General features: G+C 50.1%; 3 protein-coding genes across 3 annotated transcripts; 1 reads left to right on the top strand and 2 right to left on the bottom strand.

Annotated features, from left to right (window-relative positions):
- Window positions 1-9,866: 9,866 nt before the first annotated feature.
- TBCB (tubulin folding cofactor B) lies at window positions 9,867-18,108 on the bottom strand. Its single transcript, XM_061174183.1, has 6 exons — window positions 17,859-18,108; window positions 17,338-17,481; window positions 13,863-13,959; window positions 12,927-13,115; window positions 10,303-10,375; window positions 9,867-10,147 (listed from the first exon to the last, which is right to left on the bottom strand). The coding sequence occupies exons 1-6, from the start codon at window positions 17,970-17,972 to the stop codon at window positions 10,033-10,035; spliced, it is 732 nt and encodes a 243-aa protein (XP_061030166.1). The 5' UTR covers window positions 17,973-18,108; the 3' UTR covers window positions 9,867-10,032.
- Window positions 18,109-18,348: 240 nt separating this feature from the next.
- POLR2I (RNA polymerase II subunit I) lies at window positions 18,349-19,859 on the top strand. The gene is made up of 6 exons (XM_061174197.1): window positions 18,349-18,707; window positions 18,785-18,839; window positions 19,132-19,205; window positions 19,293-19,367; window positions 19,475-19,526; window positions 19,758-19,859. The coding sequence occupies exons 1-6, from the start codon at window positions 18,649-18,651 to the stop codon at window positions 19,818-19,820; spliced, it is 378 nt and encodes a 125-aa protein (XP_061030180.1). The 5' UTR covers window positions 18,349-18,648; the 3' UTR covers window positions 19,821-19,859.
- Window positions 19,860-19,875: 16 nt separating this feature from the next.
- Window positions 19,876-21,871, bottom strand: OVOL3 (ovo like zinc finger 3). The gene is made up of 4 exons (XM_061172446.1): window positions 21,778-21,871; window positions 21,639-21,703; window positions 20,649-20,850; window positions 19,876-20,123 (listed from the first exon to the last, which is right to left on the bottom strand). Exons 1-4 carry the CDS (start codon window positions 21,869-21,871, stop codon window positions 19,876-19,878), a joined length of 609 nt encoding a protein of 202 aa, XP_061028429.1.
- Window positions 21,872-26,826: the final 4,955 nt, after the last annotated feature.

Here is a 26,826-nt window from a genome sequence, read left to right as displayed (position 1 = left end):
GACAATCCTTTCACAAACCTTACCCATTTCCCTGATTATTTCCAGGGGCCAAATTCCTAGAAACATTAATGTTGGGTCAACAGGTGTGCACATTTTCAGGCTTTGGTCTCAGGCTGCACAGTCATTCTCCAGAAAGGTGGTTGCCATTCACATCTCAACCATGGTGGATGGTTCCCTTTTTGCCCTGAACGGTCCTCAGCTTTGGGAAACCAAAATTTAAACATCTTTGCTGATATGAGACAAAAGGAGTTATCTCAGTATTTTAAGTGACATTTTTCAAATACTAGTGGGGGTAAACTTGGCTTTCATATTTTGTTGGCCATTGGGATTTCTTCTATAAATTGTCTTCCTATTCTATGCTCATTTTTATTTATTAGCTTTTCATGTTAATTTCACATTACTTTATTAATATCTTCACTTCTTAAGGGTGTTAACCAAATTTCTATCATTTTTTTTGTTGCAAATATACTTCTCTAATGCACATTTACTTCAATGTTGGCCATGCCTTTTTTTAAAAATTTATATCCATTATCCCTCTTTTTTTAATTAATTAATTTAATTTTTATTTTATTTTTGGCTGCATTGGGTCTTCATTGCAGCGCGTGGGCTTTTCTCTAGTTGCGGCAAGCAGGGGCTACTTTTCGTTGGGGTGCACGGGCTTCTCACTGCGGTGGCTTCTCTTGTTGCAGAGCACAGGCTCTAGATGCATGGGCTTCAGTAGTTGTGGCATGTGGGCTCAGTAGTTGTGGCACACGGGCTTACTTGCTCCGTGGCCTGTGGGATCTTCCCGGACCAGGGCTCGAACCTGTGTCCCCTGCATTGGCAGGCGGATTCTTAACCACTGTGCCACCAGGGAAGCCCAGCCATGCCTTTTTTAGACATATAAAACATTCGGCTTTTTATACAGTCAAATTCATCTATCTTTTACTTGGTGGTTTGTTCCCCCGCTACATTGAAGTTCTGAAAGTCTTTCCTCATACAGGGGTCATTTACTATTTGCTGGTGAAAATCTTTAGCTTTTCATGGTGTAATCTCCCCCCACCAAATAAAATACCTAATTGATATTTTTCCCCCAAAAGGTGAGGGATCAACCCAATTGGTATGACATGATGCTTCTATTCTATTATAAATTCTTACATTCTCCAGTCTGGCCAATGATTCTTTTATATTACCCAATAGATTGTTTTTACACTAAAACCACACTTTAAATTATGTAAGCTCAATGAAGACAGGAGTTTTGTCTGTTTTGGTCACTGCTGTAGCCACAGAACCCAGAAAGGTGCCTGGCACGTGGCAGGATCTCAATAAATATCTGTTGAATGAATGAGTGAATGAATGAGTGGATTGATGGGTGAATGAATACATATTCCAGGCCCTGTGCTGGTATTGTGATTGTTTATATTGTGAAAAACATGTTATCCCTTCTTCTGCAAACCCAGAAAACACTTCCTTAATCCTGCATCAGTTAGCTTTTGCTCCATAACAAACCATACCAAAATTAGTAGCCTAAAGGAACAATAATTTTTATTACTTTTCATGATTCTGTGGCTCAGGAATTTAAACAGGCACAGCTTGGTCTTTAAGCAACATCTAAGACAGGAGGAGGGAGCTATCCGGTTGACAACCAATGTGTACATCAGGAAAGGGTCTGGGCTGGAGATAGGGCTGGGAATTGCATGTAGATGGTGATTAAAGTCACCAGAATAGATCAGAGGAGAATGTGTAGAATGAGGACAGAGAAGGACCCAAGCTAATGCTTTAAAGAATGATCTTTACAGCAAGGTGGGACTGTTTGAAAAACGACCACCAGGGCTTTGGCATTCCTTGTAGCAAGAATTCAGATCTAGGGGGACTTCCTGGTGGTCCAGTGGTTAAGACTCCACACTCCCAATGCAGGGGTCCAGGTTCAATCCCTGGTCAGGGAACTAGATGCCGCATACCACAACTAGAGATCCTGCACACCGCAACGAAGATCCCGCGTGCGGCAACTAAGACCCGGCACAGCCAAATAAATTAAAAGAAAAGAATTCAGGTCTATGTGGCCTCCTCTTGAGTCTGGGTGGTTTTGTAATCACTTTGATCAATAGACAGCGGCACAAGTGATACTATGTGACTTCTGAGGCTGGGTCAGAAAAGGCCATGCAGTTTTTGCCTGGTTCTCCTAGAACACTCGCTTTGGAGAAGCCAGCTATCATGTAAAAAGTCCAACTACCCTGGGAGAGCCATTATGGAAAGAACATGTGAGGTGCTCTACTTATCGTCCCCACTCAGCTCCCAGCCAACAGCCAGTGTCACTGCCAGCCAAGTTGCTGAGTCACTTTGGAAATCCTGCCTGGTCAAGCCTTGAGATGACTCCAGCCCCAGCCAACTTCTGATTCAAACACAGGAGAGATCTCAAGCCAAGCTCATCCCAAATTCCTGATCTACAAAAACAGGAAAACAGGAAAAATAAAGTGGCTGTTTAAACTTGCTGAAGTTTAGATAAAATTTAATGCAGTTACAGATAACTGGAACACAGATTCATTAGGCAGTTATTGCTGCTAACAAATTAAAACCAAAATTTAATAGTTTAAAACAATATTTATTATCTCACACTTTCTATGGGTCAGGAACTCAAGAGTTCCCTATTCCTACTGGCCTACTCCTGGCCTATGCACAGGGCTGCTGGCAGGAGTTCTCAGTCAGTTCCTTGCTGACTCTTGGCAGGACTCAGTTTCTCATCTGTAAGGATGCTTGAGTTTTATCACATATGGAAAGCTGCCTTCTTGCAGAGCCAGTGATCCCAGAGAAAGAGCAAGATGAAGATACAATGCTTTTTATGACCTGATCTTAGAAGTCCTACACCATTACTTCTATTATGTTCTATTCCTTAGAAGGAAGGCACTAAGTCCAGCCCACACACAATGGGAGGGCTCTTAGAGAAGTGTCAAAGAATTTGTGGACATATTTTATCTTTTATTTATTTATTTGCTTGTTTATGTTCTCTTTTTTAACTGAGTTGATGTACAATATTATGTTAGTTTTGGGTGTGTTGTGGACATATTTTAAAACCACCACCCATAATTCAAAAGGACACAGGTACCCCAATGTTCACTGCAGCACTACTTACAATAGCCAGGACATGGAAACAACCTAAATGTCCAACGACAGATGAATCGATAAAGAAGATGTGGTACATATGTACAATGGAATATTACTCAGCCATAAAAAGGAACGAAATTGTGTCGTTTGTAGAGACCTGGATGGACCTAGAGTCTGTCATACAGAATGAAGTAAGCCAGAAAGAGAAAAACAAATATCGTATATTAATGCATATATGTGGAATCTAGAAAAATGGTACAGATGAACTTATTTGTCGGGCAGGAATAGAGATGTAGATGTAGAGAACAGACATGTGGACATGGTGGTGGGGGGAAGGGTAGGGTGGGATGAACTAGGAGATTAGGTTTGACATAAATACACTACCATGTGTATTTATAGATAGCTATAAATAGATAGCTAGTGGGAACCTGCTGTATAGCACAGGGAGCTCAGCTCGGTGCTTTGTGATGACCTAGATGGGGGGGGAAGGGGGGAGGGAGGTCCAAGAGGGAGGGAATATAGACATACATATAGCTGATTCACTTCATTGTACAGCTGAAACTAGCACAACATTGTAAAGCAATTTTTCTCCAATAAAAATAAATAAATAAAACCATCACAACAGGGATTACAAATTTTTTTTTTTTTTAATTTTTTGGCTGTGCTGCACGTGGGATCTTGTTGGCCTCGACCAGGGAAGGAACCTGCGCTCCCTACATTGGAAGTGCGGAGTCTTAACCACTGGACCACCAGGGAAGTCCCAGCGATCACAAATTTAACCTCTAACTCTAATCCTAAAGCAGCCAGACATGTCATGTAAATCAGTAAGCAGGGTCGGGTGTCAACAAGTCATGGTGAGAACCCCGGTGCAGAGGGGATCCCATGCTGTGCTGCTCTGGGCTGTATATATCCCATCTGTTCCTTGCCCTCCCCTTTCTGCTCCAGGCCACAGTTCCCAGTCTCCCCTTCATCTAGACGCACCTGGGGTTTTGCCAATGGGAAATGTGGGCAGGAGACCAGAGAGAGGGAGGAGCTCTAGCAGCTTCCTGCTGAGCTAATTTCCCATTGGTTTCCTGGCTCCTGTTTGGCCCCTCAGCTCCTCCAATGGCTGTATAACCATCTCCATGCGTTAATGTCCCTGTTTTTTCATATAGGAGTGGTTTCTGTGTCCCAGTTAGGTCCTGACAGGTATGGCAGATCCAATAGAGAAGTGGGCTCTGTGTTGTCAGATATCCCAGTGTGCAAGCCAGAAATCAGGATTGTCACGGGGAACGTTTGGATATTTCAAACACTGGGTACACCTGGGTGTCCTTGAGACCTTTTCAGGGGGTCTTTGTAGTTAAAACTACTTTCATAATAATACTAAGACTTTTTTTCCTTTTCCACTCGAATTCTTTCACGAGTGTACAGAGGAGTTTTCAGAGGTTATATGATAATATTCAGTAGTTTGCATGCAAAAGCAGATATGAGAATCCAGCTATCTTCTCTTAAGCCTGACATTAAAAAGGTTTTGTTTGTTTGGCTGTGCGCGGCTTGCTGGATCTTTGTTCCCCGACCTGGCCCTCGGCGGTGAAAGCATGGAGTTCAAACCACTGGACCACCAGGGAATTCCCTAAAAAAGATTTTCAAAATGTAAAACCATGCCACTCTTCTTGCTAGTTTTTTCAAAAGTTACTTTTTATAAAAAATTAATAATGTTAACATGTAATCATTTATTACTTTTAAAATGAATGTTTAAACATTTTAATTTCCAAAGTGGTAAATAGCTACAGATATAAGCCTCATAAACAAAAGCTCTTTGAGGCCTCAACGATTTTTAAGAATGTAAAAAAGTCCTGAGACACAAAAGTTTGAGAACCACAGGTCTAAATGTCAGCTGTCATTGCAGGACCAGTAAGTTGAGGTGAAGAGTTGCCTCTTGAGTTTAGCAACAAGGAAGGGCTTTATTTTTCATTTATTTTAAAATTTATGTATTTATTTATTTATTTATGGCTGTGTTAGGTCTTCATTGCTGCGTGCAGTCTTTTCTCTAATTGTGGTGAGCGGGGGCTACTCTTCGTTGCGGTGTGCAGGCTTCTCATTGTGGTGGCTTCTCTTGTTGTGGAGCATGGGCTCTAAGGCACGCGGGCTTCAGTAGTTATGGCATGTGCGTTCAGTAGCTGTGGCGCATGGCTTAGTTGCTCCGCGGAATGTGGAATCTTCCCAGATCAGGGCTCAAACCCATGTCCCCTGCACTGCCAGGCGGATTCTTAACCACTGCACCATCAGGGAAGTCCCAAGGAAGGGCTTTAGCAATAGAAAGAGTTTAGTTTTTGTGGAGTTAGGAGGGGGTTCCAGGAAGGACCATGTAGACACCTCTTTCCTGAAGTTTGGCTGTGGTTTTATAAGGGATGGATCAGGCCGACAACACAAGAATCCAACATTGGATCTTAACATCACAAAAAGAGAGAGAAACTGATGGTATGTGCCTCCTGATGGAAAAACTCAACACCATCCATGAAGTATATTTATCCTAAAATTGAACCTGGATCTGACCCAGTTTTTGGATCTACCAGTTTGTAGAATACACAGGGATAGAGGAATATTAAAGGACAACAGGGGGGTACAATCAGCCAAATTAGACAGTGGGAGATCCCACAGGGAAGTTGTAGAATAGAAGACTTAGAGCTCTATCAGTAGAATAGAAGACTTAGAGCTCTATCAGCCAAATGCACTGCCTGAACCCTACTTGGATTCTGATTTGAACAAGCCAATAGTAAAAAGATATTTATGAAACAAATGGGGACTTTGTTTCATATATAATAACTTGTTTCATATATAATAACACTGACCGTATATTAAATCATATTAAAGAATTATTGCAATTAGGTGTGATGAAGACCTCACACCTTTTAGAGATACATATAGAAACACATTTCTCAATGAGATGATATGTTGCCTGAGATTTTTTTTTTTTAAATAAATAAATAATTATTTATTTAGGCTGCACTGGGTCGCAGTTGCCGCATGCGGGATCTTTTAGTTACGGCATGCTTACGGGAGCTAGTTCCCCAACCAGGGATCGAACCCCGGCCCCCTGTATTGGGAGCGGAGTCTTACCTGCTGGACCACCAGGGAAGTCCCTGCTGTCCGAGATTTAATGACGGGAGAAATAGGGGGAGGTCAGAAAAACTGAACACGATTTGGCCAAATGCTGACAATTACTGAAGTTGGGTGACAGGTAAGAGGGGAAAAGGGATATTTTTTCCTTTAAGATGGGCGCGCCCTGACCCAGCTTGAGAGTTAACCGGGACCCTGCAGAGTGACCGGTGGAGATGCAGGAAAGCGGGAGGGAGGGAAGAAAGCGCCAGCCAAGAAAAGAGGTCACCTCGGTTCTTCTACTGCAGCCAGAAAGTCAGCTCTAGCGCCCCCGCCAGGACATTGGTTCTCACTCTCTGATTAAACCACGGCGGGTTCGGCAGGCCTCCCGCACCTGCGCAGCCCCGTCCTCCGCGAGGGAGCCAAACCCCACAATTCCCCGCGCCGCAGGGCGGGAGCAAGACCTCCGCTTCCAGACGTGAACAAGGTTAGACCGAGGGTGTCGCATGCTTTTCTGGGAAATGTAGTTTGCGTGTTAGGTTGGGAGACACCTGTCAACGCCACCGAGACTACGCATCCCACAATGCACCGCGCGCACGGCGCGCGGAGCAGTGCGCTGCTGCCCCCACGTGGCGACTGAGAGGTTATTGCCCGAGTCTGGGACAGTGCATAGGCTAGGGCTGCTGAGGCTGCAGGGACTTGGGAGGCGGGCGCCGTCCTGGGAACCCCTTTCGAGGAGGGTGGCCCCAGAATTGGGCCAGGAAAGATGGGGTGGGGAGGTGAAAACGGTGAAGAAATTGGGGACAGGACCCGCTGTGAGGATTAAATGAAGCCAGCATTGTAACTGTTGACTGTATGTAGGCATTTTTATTCCTATAGCTTATACAGCACTTAGCTGCGTGCCTGGCTCTGAATTTAAGTGCTTTACATGTACTAGCTTATTTAATGCTCACAAAATCGTTTGGTAGGTACTATTATCGGCCTCAATTAAGAAATGAGGCTGAAACCCACGGAGAAGGACTTGTCCAGTGCCCAACTGGTGACACAGCTGGGGTTTGAACCTAGGCTGTCTGGCTCTTCCTCACTAAGGTTGCACCACCTGTTAACCTACTGAATTATCCCAAGTTTGTAACTGGTACACGAATGAACTCAAGTGGGCCATTAGCATATTGAGTTAGCAATTTAGCTCAGTTCCAGGACAAAGGTTGCATTCAGCCTCAATTTAGCACTGGGATCGTTTCTGATCAGCATGAATCACGGAAGGGATTACTTCAAGCCTACAAAGCCCAGTCCCCTTTTGTTCACATGACTCCTATTCAAATCTCCTCCATCCCATCCCTTCCCTCCTACCAGCACCACCTGGCAGATTTAGTGATTTTATTCTCCCTTCCCCTACTGCCAGCAACCTTATTCATAATGAAATATCACAGTCAAAAAAAAAAAAAAGAAAAAAAAGAGGAAATGTTTGGTAATTACCTGTTGGTCTGCCTTCAACTCCCAAGCCAGTACTGTGTTCATGAGTGTTTCCAGCATCAAGCCTGACATACAGTGGGGATGGGGAGGGCTCAAAAAATGTGGGGAAAGAGTGCTGGACATTGACCGTCTTCCATCTGCACTGACCTGAGGATTAAGGGCAGGGTGGTGGATGGTGCAGGTCAGGCATGGGCAGTTGGTGGGGGGACAGGAGGATTTAATGGGCCTGGTGGATCCCATAGCCCTTTCCTGCCACTTCTCCTGAGGTTATGGATCTGGGGACCTGGTAAAGGGTGGTCAATGCTGGAGCCGCCAAAACCCACGGTCCATTTTCATAGTAGTGGCTGGGAGGGAGCTGCTCAGCCCAGGAGTATGTTCCAAAGCCCGCTCTGCATCTAGGGTGGCTGCATGACTGACACGTTCTCACCAATACAATATGAGCAGAAATGGAACATGTAGAACATGTTTTTAAAGAAAATGGTGAAACATCCCCACACTGTCCTCTCCTATTTGCCACCTGGAAGCAGATAATTCCAAGCACATGGAGATGATGGAGCCCCAGTATGGAGTCTGGGTGTGTGAATCATGGAGATTGCTGTCAATCAACCAGAAACACTGCACTGGACTGTGTGTGTAGGGGGATATTTGTTACAGCAGCTGGTATTGCCTCAACACATTGACCACTGTCCCCCTTCCTTTCTGGACCCCTTAAAGCTTAAGCACCAGGTCATTCTGTAAAATGTGTCTCCCCAATCCCTGTGGTTGACTTTTCACACAGCAAGTGTAGTTTTCCTAATTAGAAATTACCAGCATGATCCCTTCCATTGTCATCAAAAATTTTAATGTTTCCCCATGTTCTGATGGGGACAGCTTCTTCCATGCTGACAGCTGGAAGGCATTAAAGCACACCCTGGAAGTCTGTGCTTAGATCTTCCACTGCAGTTTGACAGATCCTCATATACACTGATGCTGTGACCCTTGCTTGGAGCTCGGAGGTATGATTTTGGGTGATCACTGTGTCCAGGAGAGCACTTGATTGTCTTCCTGCCCCCATCCTTTGGCCTCATCACATGGGGGTGCACACTGGGCCTGATCTTAAAGTGAGCCTCAGGTCCTCAATGCTGAGCTAATTCTGCTGAGCTCTGGCTGAACTAAGGTTGGTAGATTCTGGTTGAGAATTTGGGGACACCCCCTCTAATGCTCCTCACTCTGACAACTCCCTCATGTGAAAGGGATCTAAGCCTTGGAGCCCTTTTATAAAGTAACCAGTTTTGTTTTGTAGATTGACAACTTCATTGATGTGTGTGTGTGTGTGTGTGTGTGTAGATGTATGTCTATCCTAGATGGGTGTTTGATGTGAATCTGAGTGTATCCTGTGTGTGACTCCCCTGTGTGTGGGGGACAGAATTTTTGTGCACTGACTGTATTTCTGCACATGTGACCTCTAGTGTCTGTTTTGGGTGTGTCTCCAGCGTTTGAGTCCAGGTGTGTGAATGTTCTGTGTATCTGAGTGGGTCCATGTACCTTACAGTGGGCATGAGAGGATGTATACATCAGGCTGTATGTGCACGTGAGCAGCTTCCCCAAGGATCCCTTCAGCTCTCAAGCATTTCAACCTTATTCTGTACTGCGGTTGCTCCCACCAGTGCCAACTTCTTCTCCAGAAGCTATAATAAAGTAATTTTAACAATTAAGTAGAATCTCCCGAATAGTCATTCCATCAGAAATCCCTTCAAGGAGCTAATGAGGGGTTACTGCACATGCAGACATACACATGGTGGAACAGGCTCCCTAGAATGCCTGGGCTGCATGCACACGTCACATACCTGAGGGCACAGACCTCTTTGCCCAGCTCTACAATGCTGTGAGGGGCCTCATGCTACTTCTAAAGACTTGAGATTTCTTTCTTCTTTTAAATATTAAGTGAACAGGTCCCCCACCTAAAGGGACAGTGGTAGAACTACTTGTTGACCCCAATATCCCTTTTCCCCAGCTTCTGTAGCACAGGAACTTCTGATATTTGGCTAGGAAATGGCCACCCAGTATAAAAACTACATTTCCCAGCCACCTTTGCAACTACAAGTGGCCATGAGACAGAATTCTGGCCAATGAAATAGGAACAAGTTTTGAGTTGTATATACATATTCCTTAAAAACAAGGGGTATCCCCTCTCCCTCCCCTCACCTACCCAGCTGTCCCCAGCCCCCCGTATAATCATTGAGTCTTCCAAACACTTCCCAGGTTTCCGGCAAATTTAATACATGTGTCTCAAAAGTCAATGGCGAGGGTCAAGTGAATAAAATAAAAACGGGGTCATGGGGAGAGGGCCATGGACACACACAGGGAAGGGCAATAAGTAGGTGAGTTAGCTGGAGCAGGGGGGGTGCCCTTCCTTGGGCATCACATCTCGTCCAAACCGTAGTCCTCCTCGGGGAAGTCTCCCACTGTCACAACGGATGGCTTGACGAAGGCGCCGTACTTGGCCTGGCATTCAAAGTAGCGTTTCCCATTCACACTGCAGGGCATGATGGGGAAGGCAGTGTCAGGGGGCTCCTACTCCAGATGCTAGCATGGCTGGGCTCCCCCAGTAGTACATGCATGCACTTACACATAAATGCACACATACGCGCACACAGGCACACACACAGACACTACAGTGGGGATCTCTACCTGCCATCGTTTTTCCCTAGCGGCTCATCATAGCGGACACCGATCCAGTAGCCAGGCTTGAAATCTGTAAGTCCTGCCCAGGGGAGAAATCCCAATGAAACCTCCTTAAGCAGCTCACCCCAGATTCGCACCTGCCCACTGAGTGTAAAGCCTGTCCTGGCAAAAACCACTCCTTGCTACCACCCAGGACAACCACCATCTCCTGCCCACATCAATATGGTAGCCCCCTTCACTCGTCTCCCTGTTCCTACCCTGACCCCCTATTCACTCAACACCCCCAGCCAAAGGGGGCTCTGTAAAAATCGAAGGGAAACAGCACCACTGCCTTGTCCCAAATTCCTCAAAAGCTGCCCATTCCGCTCAGCATAAAACCCATACTGCTTATGGCCAAATGATTTCTGACAAGGGTGCCAAGACAGTTCAATGAGGAGAGAACAGTCTTTCCAACAAATCGTATTGGGTCAACTAGATATCCACATGCAAGAGAATGAAGCTGGACTCCTACCTCACACCATAACCAAAAATTAACTCAAAATGGGTCAAAGACCTAAATGTAATATGTAACACTATAAAACCCTTAGAAGAAAACACAGGTTTAAATCTTTGTGACCTTCTATTAGGCATTGATCTCTTACATATAATGCCACATGTATAAGCAAAAAAAGAAAAAAAAATTGGACTTCATAAAAATCAAAAATGTTTGTGCTTCAAAGGACACTATCAAGACTGTAAAAAGACAACCAACCCACAGAATGGGAGAAAATATTTGCAGATCATATATTTGATAAGGGAATTGTATCTAGAGTATATAAAGGACTCTTACAACTTGTTATGGGCTGTACTGTGTCCCCCCCAAGTTCACATGTTGAAGCCCTAACCCCCAGTAGCTGAGAATGTGACTGTATTTGGAGACAGGGCCTTTAAAGAGATAACTAAGTTAAAATAAGGCCGTTAGGGTGGGATCTAATCCAGGCTGACTGACATCCTCATAAGAGGTTATCTGGACAAAGACTCCAGGGATGTGCTAGCCCACAGAGGAAAGACCATGTGAGGACACACAGAGAGGCTGGCCATCTGCAAGCCAAGGAGAGAGGCCTAAGAAGAAATCAAACCTGCCAAAGCCTTAATCTTAGACTTCCCGCTTCCAGAACTGTGAGAAACAAACTTCTGTTTTTTAAGCCACCTGGTGTGTGGTACTTTGATATGGCAGCCCTAACACACCACTCAACAACAAAAAGACAAACCGCCCAATTAAAAAATGGGCAAAAGATCTGAATAAGCCATCTCTCTAAAGAAGATATGCAAATGGCTGTTAAGCACCTAAAAAGAGGCTCAGTATCATTAGCCATCACAGAAATGCAAATCAAAACCATAATGCTCTACCACTTCATACCCACTAGAATGATTATAATCAAAAAGATACATAATAGTAAGTGCTGATGAGGACGTGGATTAATTGGAGCCCTCATACATCGCTGGTGGGAACGTAAGATGGTGCAGCCATTGTGGAAACAGTGTGGCAGTTCCTCAAAAAGTTAAATAGAGTTACTCTGTGACCCAGCAATTCCACTCCTAGGTACAAAGAAATGAAAACACATGTCCGCACAAAAACTTAAACAAGGATACTCACAGCAACGTTATTTGTAATAGCCAAAAAGTGGGAAGGACCCAAATGTTCTTCAACTGATGAATGAATAAATAAAATGTGGTGTTGCATACAATGCAATATTATTTGGTAATAAAAAGAAATGAAATACTGCCACATACTACAACATGGATGATCCTTGAAATTATGGTTCTAGTGAAAGAAGCCAGTCTCAAAAGACCATATATTATATGATTCCATTCACATGAAACTTCCAGAATAGGCAAATCTACAGAGACATAACATAGATTAGTAGCCAGCTATGTGGACTGGGGGCGCTGGGGTTTCAGAAATGGGGAGTAGCTGCTAACGGTTACAGGGTTTCCTTTTAGGGTGATGAAAATGTAAAACCGACTGTGGTGATGGTTGCACGATTCCCGTGAACTAAAAGCTAATGAATGATACTCTTTAAATGGGTGATTTTTGTTTCTGGCTGCGTGGCGCAGCTAGCGGGATCTTAGTTCCCCAACCAGGGATTGAATGTGGGCCCTTGGCAGTGATAGTGTGGAGTCCTAACCACTGGACCGCCAGGGAGTTCCCTAAATGGGTGAATTTTATGGTATATAAGTTATATCTCAATAAAACTGTCATTAAAAAACCCAAAAAAAACCCCACACTGCTCTCTCCTGTCTCCGAGGCCCAGCACAGTCCAGCCTTGCCCATGGCCCGGGCGTGCCCTGATCACTTTGGTCTGTGCTTCCCCCATCACAGGCCTAACAATTCTGCCTGTTTCCCCATCTCAGCTCTGACCACTGTGCCCCAGGCTTTCACCTCAGAATTGATCCCTCTGGCCTCCACTTCCTTCATCACAACTCAGGTCATATGGCCTCTGCTTCCCACTTCCCTGACGTGAACATACCAGGCTGTCACAGTTAGCCCCTGGGTCCGTCTCCCTTCCTGGACTGAGATCCCCTTGAGGGCTGGGTCCCCAGCACTGCCCACCTCAAGGCAGGACACGAGGCCTCGGTGAGCCACGTACCTACATACATGACGGTGCCCCGGCGAGGGGGCTGCCCAGGCGCCTGCACCTCACAGCGGCTGCCCACGGGGATGGCACCGGCCTGGGCCTCCTCGGTAAGGCGCTGGGAGCTCTCGGCCTCTTGCTGTGCCCGCTCTTCTTCACTGTAACGACCTAGCTTGTTGCGCTTCAGGAAGGAGCGGACTGAGTCTGTGGGTGGGGTAGGGGGTGAGGGTCAGACATGGGAGACCACCTGGGAGACCTCTGGCCTAATGAGATAATCTGCCACCCTCACGGGGCCAACACTCCAAAGGAAACCCTTCCGTGCTAGGTGTTGAAGGGCTGTCACCCAAACCCCCCAAGTCTCCCACCACAGCCCTGGCCTCTCCCCAGGACCCCTTGGCCTCCCCACAATCCCAAAACTAAAGGGAAGGTGCCTGCCTGCAGTCTTTCGCGGTTCCCCATCCTCCCGTCCCTTCAGTATCACGCTTGCCTCCACCCAGGCCCGGAAACCTTCATCTTCCCCACCTCACATTCTCATCTGTCCCCACATGCCTGCACCCCACTGTCCTGTTGGTTCCACGTATTCTACCATGCTCTGCCCCCTACACCGTGCCCCAGTGTGACCCTGACCGCCCCCGCCCATCTGACCCCACATACACACCCCAGACCTTCCTCTCAGGCCCCCTCTACTTTCTCATGGCCCTGTCTGCCTGCCCACACTCGGCCACACCCCCCAGCCTCCATTCACACCTCATGAACGTCCACCCCTGACTGTTCTCCCATGAGCTGTCTGTCCCCACGCCAACCTCACCCCGCCCCCTCGACTCCCCCACGCTTGCCTGCCCCACTGCCCACACCACCGACTCGCCCTCAGTGTCCCCGTCTATCCTGTCTGCTCCCCACCGCCTCCCCTAGCCCCCACGGGCCCCCACCCCCTCCTTGTGCACCCCGTACTTTGCTTCTGGTCGTAGGCTTCTTGTGAGATCTCGTATTTCTCCACCTTGGACATGTCCTCATACTCCCCAAGACGGGCACCGCTGTGGTCAATGACCTGTAGTGAGAGGAGGGAGGTCAGTGGGGATCAGGGTCTGCGCAGGGAGGCCTGGGATGCTGCGGGGGGGCAAGTGTGGCTGCACGTTGGAGCATTCTGTAGATTTAAGTCTCTCCTGTCTCGGAAAAACTACATTCCTCTACCCTCACCTTTACCCCAGCCTTCTTGCCGGCCCTGAGCCCAGCCGAAGGGGTGAGAGCAGGTGTCTACAACGGCCATCTCCCTCTCCACCACCCATCCAAGGCCCTGGAGGCTGCATCTGCTTCCAGATGACCCCTACATACTGGCATCCACATCACTGATGGCCCCAGGACACTGGAACCGAAGGGCAGAACTCGGGCCTTGCTCATGAACCCTCTGGGCAGTGTGTCTATCCTCTCTGGACCTCTGGGACCCTCCTAGGCTGACCCCAACTTCCAGATCCTGGTGCATCTCTTCCTGTACCACCCCCAACATTTACTCACTCATCGCCTGCTGAGCTCCTCCAAGGCACCCAGCTGGGCCCCGTGCTGGGTACTAGGGACACGGTACAAAAATAGATCAATCCCTGCCCTCAAGGAGGGCTCATTCTGCTGGGAGGCCAACCAGAAACAAATGCACAGAGATGGGTATTAAACACCAGATGACGACAAGGTTCTATGCAGACAAATACAACAAAGAGGCTTCTGGAAGGAGGGGATGTCTGAGACAGGCCTGAAGGAACAAGCACAAAGTCCCAGATGTAGAAATGTCTTTAGCCCCTTTGAGAAACAGCAGGGTCAGCACGGCGGCAGTGGAGTGAGCCAGGGGGAGAGTGGGAGACACAACAGATCACTGGAGACTTTGGCTTTTACCTAGAATGAGATGCAGCCAGGGAAGGGATCAGCCAGGAGGGCTCTGATCTGACACAGGTGTTTACACGCTCCCTCAGCTGAGTGTGGGAAGCAGACGGAGGGGCACAGGGATGGGAGCAGGGAGACGGCTTGTGTGATGGTCCAGGAGGGAGAGGATGGAGGCTGGGCCAGGGTGGGGGCAGTGAAGGAGAATCTGGATTCTGGATAGATTTTTGTGGGTGGAGCCCATGGATCTGCGGACAGATTAGATGTGGGTGTGAGGGAAAGACAGGGGTGAGGAACACCCTAAAGTGTTTGGCCTGAGCCACTGGGCAAAATAGAAATGGCCCTTATCTCTGGCTAACGATCACTAAGAATTTCCACTTTCTATATCAGGGGTTTTTCTAAGTTTGAGATTGCTGTCATTCATTGCTGCAAGAAATATGGGTGAGGGCTTCCCTGGTGGCGCAGTGGTTAAGAATCCACCTGCCAATGCAGGGGACACGGGTTTGAGCCCTGGTCCGGGAAGATCCCACATGCCGCAGAGCAACTAAGCCTGTGCGCCACAACTACTGAGCCTGTGCTCTAGAGCGCACGAGCCACAACTACTGAGCCCGCATGCCACAACTACTGAAGCCCACACACCTAGAGCCTGTGCTCCGCAACAAGAGAAACCACCACAATAAGCCTGCGCACTGCAACGAAGAGTAGCCCCCACTCGCCATAACTAGAGAAAGCCACATGCAGCAACGAAGACCCAACACAGCCAAAAATAAATAAATAAATTTTAAAAAAAAAGAAAAAAAGAAATATGGGTGATATTTATAAACAGAAAAAGAATTTTAGAAAAAATACAAATTCTCCAGAGGCTCCACCTCTGGGAAACTTTCCTTGTATGGCCTCAGAAGTCAGCAGCCTGTCTATACCTGAATCCATGTGTGAAACCCTCCTGTTTGAGGACGCCACTGCCCTGCCTGACCCACCGGCATCCCAATGCTGAGACTGCCCAGGTCAGTCCAAAGTCAGTCCTATGGGCTCAGCACAGTCCCGACCTGCTCCCACAATGGTCCAGGGCCCATCACCTCAACTGGACTATGGAAGCAGCCTCCTCCTTGGTCTTCCTACTCCTCTGTCCTCCACAGTCTGTTCCCCACACGCAGTCAGAGGGAGCCTGTGAACACCTGAGTCAGACCAGGACTCTCCTGGCTCAGAGTCCTCCCCTGGCTTCCACTTCCCACCAAAACAGGACAGGTCACTCTTCAGCCCCTGTACCCAACTCTGCTCCCTCCCACCTCAGAGTGTTTGCACATGCTGTGCCCTCCTCTTGGAGCACGCCTTCCCCTTCTTCAGTTAACTTCAGGTCTCTGTTCAGGCAGCACCTCCTCCAGGAAGTCCTCCTGGATCTCATTGATGGGTCAGGCTCCCCAGTATAGGATCTCCCAGCTCTGTGATCTCCTCCTGCATGGCCCTCATCTCACTGACCCTTTACATTTGTTCCTGTGAATATTTAGCTAACGCCTACTGCACTCACTGGACAGAGCTAAAACACAGACCTTCTCAGACTTGATTCACAGCTATATCCCTGGCATAATGTGGATGCTCAATGAACAGTTATGAATAATTGAAAGAGACAAAAAAGACCTAGTTCTCTGGGTACACTAACTTCTGGAGCCATGCAGATTGAGGTAAAAATTCTAGCTATGTTTCTCCTCAGGAAAGTAAATTCCGTACTGAAACTAAGTTTTCTCTTCTGCAAAATAGGGTTAATTACGCCATTTTCCAAGTATTATTTTATGCATTCAACTCATCATTCAACAATGTTTCACCGAGCACCCTCTCTGTGCCAGGCACTGTTCCAGGTATTGGAGAAAAATCCATAGTATGCCACAGATGATTAGTGAGAAGGACAAAAATCAAAGAAAGTGGGAAAGGGAGGAGGTTTAAATTTTATACTGAGGGCAATGAAGCCCTCACACCCGGAAGGTGACATTTAAGTAAAGACTGGAAGGAAGGAGTGAGCCATGTGGGCATAGAAAAAAGAACCATTCAGGCACAGAGAATAGCACATGCAAAGTTCACCTGGGATGCTAGAATGTCTGCAGAGTTTTGGGGGGGCGGGGAAGACTGAGGACAGAGAGGATGATGTGACCTGATGCATGCAGAGGTCCTCTGTGTTCTGGCTTCTCCCAACATGTGAGCCTCTTTGCTCACCCTGACCCAACTCACACTCTGTTCCCTCTGCCTGGCATGCCCCTCCCACCTCTTCTCTTAGGTCATCCTTCAGATCTCAACTCAGGCATCCCTAACTTCAGGAAGTCCCTTATGATACCCCGAGGTGGGGTCAGGCACCTCTTCTAGATGCCTCCAGTCCCCTAGGCTTTTCTCAGCCCAGTCCAGACCAATCTGGCTGCCAGTGTCTGGTGATGGGTCTGTCTCTCTCCCTGCTGGACTGGGAGCTCCATGCGGTTAGGGCCTATTTTGGTTATCACACAGCGCAAAGCACAGCAAGCATCTATTGAATAAATAAATGAATGGAGGGGAGGGATCCCAGGTAGGGAGGCCTCACATGGATGCGACAGCCGTCATCTACGGGGTAAGAGCCCAGCAGTGCATCCTCCTGATCCAGCTTGCTGTAGAACTTGTCGTCAGGTCCATACAGCTCCAATTCCATGCAAGAAGCAGGGCTGCCCACAACCAGCTGTAGTTTACACTGTGGGGATACAAGATGGGGAGGCGGGGACGAGGTGGAAGGCTGTCAGTGGCCCCACTCTCTGCCCTGAGACTCCGCCCTTTGTATCAATAACCATCACCCCTTCCTCGCTCCTCCAAGAGACCTACCATTTAGGACCCACCTGGTTATCCCTGGCCCCACCTCCTCTGGTCTTGCCCCCACTCCCTGCAACCTCTGATTTTCTCTGGCCCCGCACCCATTCTCTGGAACCTCAGGTTCCCTCTGGCCCCGCCCCGCTGAGATCCAGTCCCGAACCTCTGCAACCTCAGCTTATCTCTGGCCCCTTCCCTGCGCTGGGGAAGACCCTCCATTTCTTCTTGGCCCTGCCCCTCCGGACCCCGCCCCCACGGCCACACCTTGAACTCAGCTATGGTGAGGCTGCGACTGTACCGCTTCTGGGAGCGAAAGCTGTTGAGAGAGCTGCTGATGAAAACGTTCACTGTAGGCGCCGACAACCCCGTCACCTCCATCTCGCCGCGCCCTGCGGGGGCCCGCAACCCACTCGGCCTCCTCACACCGGCTCCGCAGCCGCCGCCGCCGCTTCTGGGATATCAGCCCTTCCCCCTGCTCCCGGACCTGGCCAATCCACGCCCTCCCGCCCGGGTGGGGGGGGGTGTCCGCCAATCGCCGCGTCTCTTCGCCGCCGCCAGGAAGAAGTCCTGGGTAGGCCCAGCCAATCCTGAGAAGTCTTCCACGGTGCACAGTTCTTCCAATAGCGTCACGGGAAACGGCCTGGAGGGCGAAGGCTGAAGCCTAGAGGAAGGACTGGCAAGAGCTACCCCGTCCGCGAAGGGTAAACTCGCGCATGTGCACTGGGCTTCAACCTGCAAAGGGCCGAGGCCTCTCCATCTACACTCAGCACTTTGCGGGTTACGTGACGCATCATTTTTCCCGGTTCTCGTACCACACTATTCTGCAAACTGGGGAAGAAAGGCCCAGAAGTTGGAAGCCATATTCTAGGATATCAAAAGATTGAAGCAAGTAATTAATCAAACCTCAGCTCACATCAGCGAGCACAAAGCCGCTGGGAGCCATTACATGTGCACAGCTCCTCCCCTCTTCTGGCGAAGCTAAGAGATCTGACCCTTCCCGCGACCTGTCGCGCGGCGGAGCAAGCGCTGAAGGCTAGGCGGGCAGTGAGTCGCCATGGAACCGGATGGGACCTACGAGCCGGGCTTCGTGGGTATTCGATTCTGTCAGGAATGGTGAGACCCGGCCAGCACTGTGGAAGGGGAGCAAGTAGTGGCCCCAGTACTGACCTCTGACCTCCCCCTCCCCACAGTAACAACATGCTTTACCCCAAGGAGGACAAGGAGAACCGCATTCTTCTGTACGCGGTGAGCGCGAGCCAGCCGGGCGCCCCGGTGTTCCGTGACCGGCCCACAGGTTCCCAACGTGGCCCGGCCCTACTCCCAGTGCCGCCCCGTCCTGGTCTAGCCTCCCAACTGTCCCCCTAGTGAACCCGACTTTCTCGTCTTGCCCATCCGCGAGGTGATTCTCGATTACACCCAATGATCCCAACCTCAAGACTCCATCCGCTAGTCATCCCCTCGGGGGAAGACCATGCCCTCCCAGTCCCATCGGGGATCTCTTTGTGACCCCCTTCCCGCCACTCTCGCCCTCTCTCAGTGCCGGAATTGTGATTACCAGCAGGAAGCCGACAACAGCTGCATCTACGTCAACAAAATCACGCACGAAGTGGAGTGAGTGGCAGGGCCCGAGCTCGGGGACGGGGTTGTTCGCTTGGGAGGCCCGGTCTAAGCATACTTATTCACCCTCTATTCCCTCAGCGAACTGACCCAGATCATCGCTGACGTGTCCCAGGACCCCACGTTGCCGCGGACCGAAGACCACCCTTGCCAAAAGTGAGGGCGCAGCTGGTATTGGGGAGGGAAGGTGGCTCATCCTAACCAGACGGAGAAGGGAGGAGGGAAGGGTATGGCAGGCTCTGAGTGGCTGACTGTTCCCTCAGGTGCGGCCACAAGGAGGCGGTGTTCTTCCAGTCACACAGTGCCCGGGCCGAGGTGAGTGGTGAGAGCAAGGCTTTCAGAGTGACCTGGGCCTGGTCCTTCCCGGGGGTGGGGATACCAGTATTGGGGAGATCCTGCCCTTCTAGGCATCCCGAGCTGGACCTTTAGTAGTGGGGAAAGCCCCCTAGTCTGTTCTTCTGGGGTGAGGCTTCTCTGGATGGAGGTTCGTGTTGTACCCTGCCCTGTGGATCCAGACCCTTCCTAACCGTGCATCCTTTCTGCCAGGATGCCATGCGCTTGTATTACGTGTGCACGGCCCCACACTGCGGCCACCGCTGGACCGAGTGAACCACTCTCCCCCTTGTGTAATAAATGCTGTGTTCTATGCGTGCCTTTCCTCTGTTTATTTCCCTCTCATGGGTTGGACACGGGGTTCCCAGTCTGAAGCAGCGCAGTGCAAGGCGCGGTGCTGCACGTAGGCGTCAGGCCTCGAGCTGGTGAAGCCGCACTCCTCACACACATGTAACTTCTCACGGCGCTCACGATAAGCGTAGCTGGCCGGCTGTCCGTGTACCTTGTCAAGATGCACTTCTAGTGAGCAGCGCTGCGTGAATGCTTTCCCACAAGCTCCGCAGCGGAATGGCCGGATCCCTGCGCAGGTGGGCCAGAGGGAGAGAGGACAGGCAGGGCAATGGCCCCCAGACCAGCACCCCCAGACCAGCACCCCCTGACCTCGCCCTCCGTGAGCATTCCCCCTTTCCTACTCCAAGTTCGCCAGACCTCGGCCTGCTTCCCACCGTCTGCTACCTCCGCCCCGTGCAAACATGGGAGCTGTGTGTCCCCACCCTCCTCACCAGGATGTTCCTTCCCCTGGAGGAGAAGAAGGGAGGCTTTCCCTTGCACCCTTCAATATGGGACCTGAATCCTGTAACCAGTACTTGTTTTCTCTTTGTATCCCTCAGCAGGCCCCCACCCTGGCACCACCCCGACACCCATTGGCTGGGACCTGAGGTGCATGGTATTCCCAGCCTCCTGATGGCTGAGTCTCTGCCCCAGTAACATACGCCCCGCTTGTGCACGGAACTCAAGTGCACGGAAACTCCACATACCATGCACCTCCCTCCATTTCGTTCCATCTCCCCCCAGCAGCGCCTCCCAGTCCCTGCCACTGCTCACCCGTGTGAGTCCTCATGTGCCGCTTGAGGTCAAAGGCGTTGTGAAAGCCCTTGCCACAGCAGTGGCACACGTGGCGGCGGGCAGGGCTGTGGCACTTGAGGTGCCGGGTCAGCATGCGCTGCAACGGGAAGGCCTTGGGGCAGAGCGGGCAGCCAAGCGTCCCAGGGCCCCTAGGAGTGGCAGTCAGAGTGCCCTGGGAGGGCTGTGGGAGGGACATGGGAGTTAGGACCCCACCCCATCCCTCCACTGGACCAAATGGAGCGCCTAGAACTGGGAACCAAGGAGGTCTGGGAAGGCCGGAGACTGCAGTTTGTGCGTGCTCATGCCACCCTCCCCCCAAGGCCTTCCCTGACCACCCTGCCCCCATCGCCCTTACTTTGCTTTCTATTTCTCCATAGCACATGCCATCTTCCAACATAATATTTTTTTTTCCTAATTTTATTATCTATACCTACAGCTCCCACCAGATTATAAGCTTCAGGAAGGAGTGAGTTTTTGTCTTACTCCTAAACACACATTGCCTAGAACAGTCCTGGCTCCCAATAAAAACTGAAATAATCTCCAGCACATTTAGTCCTCCCTAGGGCTTTCCTTCTTCCACTGCACGCACAGCTGAGTATCCCTTCTGAGAGACCCCAAAGCTCCTCCCCCATCCCCCATCCAGCTCCCATCACCTTGTCTGATTCTCTGACATAAAGCAAACCACCATCCACTTACTGGCTTGAATCCTGTTCTTCTGCCCCACTGGGCAGAGAATCCCTGGGGGCAGGGGCTGTGGCTGCCCACCCTGGGGAAAGGGTACTTGGGATGAGGGCTAACAGTGAGCCCACTACTAAGAAAGCAAAGGCATTCCCAGCAGAGAGGACAATGGGTGGAAAGGTCCTGAGGCCGGAGTGGCATGAGGGGGTAAGGGGCAGGCAGGTTCTCTTGAGGCTGAGAGCGGGCAGGGGTGAAACTGAGCAGGGTCTTGTGGGCCAGCTGCACACTCACCGCTGCCCAAGAGTCCCCGAGGCCAGAAGACTGGTGTGCCGGTGGCCCCCCCAGGCTGCTGCAGTCTGAGGAGAGAAGCCAGATGGTGATGCTTTGTGTCTCCCCTGCCCCTCACCTCTAGGCCCAGTGAGGGGCCCACCTGGGACATAGGCATCTCCCCGGAGGTGGTCAGGCAGGTGGCCCCAGTCGGGTGGCTGTGGACGCCGACTCCTGACCAGGAAGGCACGGGGCATCACCACCGGGAACAGCTCCCCACACACACAGGGCTGCTTCTTCCACCTGCTGTCAGACCTCAGGCCCAGGAGGACTATTCCAGGTGGGAAGGGAGGGGGAAGCCACGGAGAGGTCTCATTCTCTCCATGCAAATTTTGTGACAGGCCCAGGGGGCAGACTTAGCTGGCTCCAGTTAACCTCTGCCTTGGGCCCTGTCATTCCTCCCCCTTCTCCTCTGCCCGGTTCCTGAGGGTACTCTCCAGCTTCCAGGGGAAGACAAGCACTAGGGCCCCCAGGGAGGTCAAGCAAGGGCAAGACTGGAGCCTAAGCAGCTCTTGGGGGTGGAGAGAGGAAACAGAGACCCCAGTGGGGCTGAGTGTTTTTCCATAGTACCAGCAGGGCCAAGGACCTGAGGGTCTGTTTGTCAAGCAAATCAGTCACTACCGGACCTCCAACAGCCTGCTTGGTTATTCAAATCACAGCAGCCATCCGAGGAAGCAGGGGAGGGGCTGACTGTGATTGCTTGCTCCAGAGGGTGGAGAGACAGCAGGGTCCAATTAGTAAGGTCAAAGTGAGGATCCAGCCTGTGCATCTTCAAGCAGGAAACTCTACCTCTCTGATCCGCAGATGCCCAGAGCTGACGTTCAGCCGGAAGCACTGTTCAAGTGTAGGGGGTATCACAGTACTGGTTTGTTACTAGTCCAGCTCCTAGTAACTCCCTCACTCTCCTACGGTCCAGGAACTATAAGGGGTCACCTGACACAGCCAGGGGCTCCCAGGACCCTTACCCCAGCACTCTGGCTAGGCTCCGTTCTAGATTGGTCATTGGCTTCTTAGCCAGGGGTTAAGGATTTTGAATATTCCCCATGCAGTTACTTTCACTTATTCACCCAATGATTTTCTGAGCTCCAACTATAGGCCAGGCCTAGCTCAGCACTGAAAATGAAGACATAAAGGTCCATGGGGGAGACACACCAGTGACAGTCCAGAATGACCAAGGCTATGATGGCGGAAGCACAGGCAGAGTGACCCAAGCTTCAATGGGGAAAAGCCAAGGGGCTCAGGGGACCCAGAAGAGGCTCCTGATCCAGTCTAAGGGTTCAGGGATGACTTCCTAGGTGTGAGCCTTGAAGGAAGAAGAGGTTTCTGGTAAACAGGGAGGGTTTTCCAGGCAGAGGAACAGTGTATAAAAGGCTTGATGGTGAAAGAAGCAATATTTATTCATTTCTTTACATTTCCTGAGAGTCAGTCCTGCTAATTCATTTGCGGAAGCAACAGAGGAAGCGCTGGAAGCCTGCTGGCCCAGAGCTTTGCCACTTTATCTCTGTAGGACCTGGGGCAAGTCACATCTTGTCTTGCTGAGCTTGTTTCTTTCTTTCTTTTTTTTTTTAAACATCTTTATTGGAGTATAATTGCTTTACAATGGTGTGTTAGTTTCTGCTTTATAACAAAGTGAATCAGTTATACATATACATATGTTCCCATATCTCTTCCCTCTTGCATCTCCCTCCCTCCCACCCTCCCTATCCCACCCCTCTAGGTGGTCACAAACCACCGAGCTGATCTCCCTATGCTATGCGGCTGCTTCCCACTAGCTATCTATTTTACATTTGGTAGTGTGTATATGTCCATGCCACTCTCTCTTTGTCCCAGCTTACCCTTCCCCCTCCCCATATCCTCAAATCCATTCTCTAGTAGGTCTGTGTCTTTATTCCCGTCTTGCCACTAGGTTCTTCATGACTTTTTTTTTTTCCTTAGATTCCATATATATGTGTTAGCATACTGTATTTCTTTTTCTCTTTCTGACTTACTTCACTCTGTATGACAGACTCTAGGTCCATCCACCTCACTATAAATAACTCAATTTCATTTCTTTTTACGGCTGAGTAATATTCCATTGTATATATGTGCCACATCTTCTTTATCCATTCATTTGTTGATGGACACTTAGGTTGCTTCCATGTCCTGGCTATTGTAAATAGAGCTGCAATGAACATTGTGGTACATGACTCTTTTTGAATTATGGTTTTCTCAGGGTATATGCCCAGTAGTGGGATTGCTGGGTCGTATGATAGTTCTATTTTCAGTTTTTTAAGGAACCGCCATACTGTTCTCCATAGTGGCTGTATTCTGAGCCTGTTTCTTCATCTGGAAATGGGACTAATGAGTCTTCCTACCAATGGTTTGTATTGAAAATCCATGTAGATCACCCAGGGAGAGGATTTGGCATGCAGCAGACATATAAATGCGAGTTGCTCAAAAGTCTTGAAGGGTGGGGTGGCTAGGCAAGCATCTGAGTTTCAATCACCCCATGTAAAATGGGATTTTTTTTTTTTTTTTTGGCTGCACTGCACGGCTTGCGAGATCTTAGTTCCCTGACCAGGGATCGAACCTGTGCGCCCTGTAGTGGAAGGGCAGAGTCTCAACCTCTGGACTGCCAGGGATGTCCCTGTAAAGTGGGATTTTAAGTGTCTCCATCTCCCAATTGTTGGACTTTACGCAGCTGTGACTGGTGTGCCTGGCCTGGGTCGGCAGCCCAGTATCTAGGACCTGACCGACGTAGGGCCAGATGCACTGGGGCCAGATGCACTGAAGAACAAGCCAGTGAGCGGGTTATGGGAGCCATTTTGTTCGTCTCAGGTGCCCTGTTCTCCATGCCCAACACCATGTCTCTTGGAACTGGTTCCTGAGTTGTTGCTGAAAACACATTAGGGAAAAACCCTGGGGCCGGGTATCTTTACTTGCCCCCAGGTCCCTTTTCTGTCCTGCTCTGTGTCCTGGGAGGCTGACCTGGGTGGTCAGTATCATTTGGGCTCCTGGGCCCTCTGGCTTCCGGTGGGGTTTAGACAATGGGAAGCCCGGCAGAAGATGGGGGATGGGTTCCCCCAACTCCCTCCCTGTGGGGTTGCCAGGAACGCAACTCCCCTCAGGGCAGCTCTCTCCAGGATTTGCTCTTCTGGGTTCCACTTTGCTCCCTTGTGCCTTGTGTGGGGAGTAACACCTCTCCTCTGTTACCGGTCTAGGGTAATGCACTGGCCCTGAGGTTTCCCTGTTCCCTGTCCACTTCTCTGCAAATGATCCCTCTGCTAAACTCTCTTTCGAATATCCCACATGAGAATGCTGTCCTCTTCCTGTTGGAACACTGTCGAATGCACACACATTTATCAGCAGTGGTTTCTTAACCAGTCGGTTTGTCTGAGGAAAGTCTGGTCCTTCCAGGGCTGAAGAGCTTGGCATTAGGAGGTGGAGACTGGCAGACACACTGGATCCTCTCTACCAGCCCACCTTCCTTTTGTGCTGAGAGAACCCAATTTTGTTGCAACAGTAACAGGCCCAGGACAGGGGAGGTGGCTGGTCCAAGCAAATTAAAGCCAACTCCATTCCTGTTGCCTGCAACTGCTCTGAAAGGGGAGGCATCTAAGAAGGCTTTGCACTTTTTCCCCACTATCCTGGTGGCTGCCCTGCTTTGTGTCTTTGCTCCTGGTTGGGTGAAGGTGTACTGCTGGGAGCTATGGCAGCCATGTTGCCACCGTGAGGGCCTAAGCTGGAGAGTGAAACTCAGACTCACAGAGGGTGAAATAGAGCAGGAACAGAATCAAGAGTAACAAATGTCCCTATAGCTTGGGGCCCCTTAAGCCAGGTGTTTGCTACCTGGAGTTGAAGACTTAACTATGATACAGGGTGGGAGGAGGGGTAAAATCCATGAGGGACTGAGGCTCAAGGTGGTCCCCTGGGTGTCCAGGGGCCTGGAAACCAATCGCCTCAGAGATCTTAGGCACCTGTGGCCGAGGCAGGCAGGGGCAGGGCAAGTGGGTCTCCAGTCTGCAGGGGTGGCCAGTGGACCGGGGCAGGGAGAGGGAGCCTTGAGAAATAAACAATACTGGGCATCTTCCCAAACACCAAGATCAGGGATTTTATTTAGGGGAAAAAAACTGTATTGTGAATGTGTCTTGGATTTAAATGTCATGAAGCAACAAGGTCCTGCCCAGTGGGACCCATTCTTCCTCCCACCTCCTCTCCTACCCTCGCCCTGAGCTCACTCCATTCCAGCCTCCTGGCTTCACTGCTATTCCTTTCATGTACGTCTGAGCTTGCCATGGGGCCTTTGCACTGGCCTTTGTCTGCCTGGATACTTGCCCGAGTGTCCACACGGCCTGTGCCCTCTATCAAGCCTCAGCTCCAACATCACCTAAGAAAGGCCTGCAACCAGCACAGGGAATGCCCTCAGTTTACCTACAGTTAGACAGTTAATTTCTGTCATGTTTCACTTTCTAGAAGGTGAATGCCACGAGGGCAGATGCTTTGCTTGTCCTGTTCCTCGCTCTACCCCTACCGTGTAGAGCAGTGACAGCAGCTGGGACCAGCAATTCCTCGGGGCTGGTAGGATTTTTTTCAACAACTGCATGATTGGTTCAGTGTTTGCAGGGCCAACAGAGAGCCACGTCCTCACGTTGAAGAGTCTGGCTCTACCACCAGGCAAGCCTCGTTTGACTCTCAACTCTATGGGACCCGAGGCAAGGCACTGGATCTCTCTGAGCCTGTTTCTGGTGGGCCGTGATCACCAAACAGAGCAGGGAGGAACTCACAGGCAAGTGGGGGTTCAGGCCAAGCAGGCTGCATGGTACGACTGTGCTCTAGGAGGGTCCTGCTCCTGCCGGCTTCCTTTTTACAGACTTGGGACAGTGAGGGCTTTTGTGGTCACAAGAGTGTCCTTCTTAGCAGACATGCCATGTGGCTAGATGCCTGCTGCCTAGGGAAGCTGGTACCAGTGCTGGGAGCTCACGGGATGTTGAAGCTGGACACAGTCTTGCTGGGGAAGGAATTACTGGTCCCAGCTGCTGCGTGGCCTGGGCATGCTCCCTGGATTTGTCCTTCCTCACTTTACCCTGCTGCAAATGGGAACAAAAGCCTGGAGCTCACAGGATCCAGCATGGGCCTGGCCCAGGGGCCGTGAGCCAGTGTTGTGGCAGTATGT

The sequence above is a fragment of the Eubalaena glacialis genome, chromosome 18, assembly GCF_028564815.1.
Source record: "Eubalaena glacialis isolate mEubGla1 chromosome 18, mEubGla1.1.hap2.+ XY, whole genome shotgun sequence".
Lineage (NCBI taxonomy): Eukaryota > Metazoa > Chordata > Mammalia > Artiodactyla > Balaenidae > Eubalaena > Eubalaena glacialis.
The sequence above is the reverse complement of the archived record's forward strand: the minus strand, read 5'-3'. Positions and strand labels throughout refer to the sequence as shown.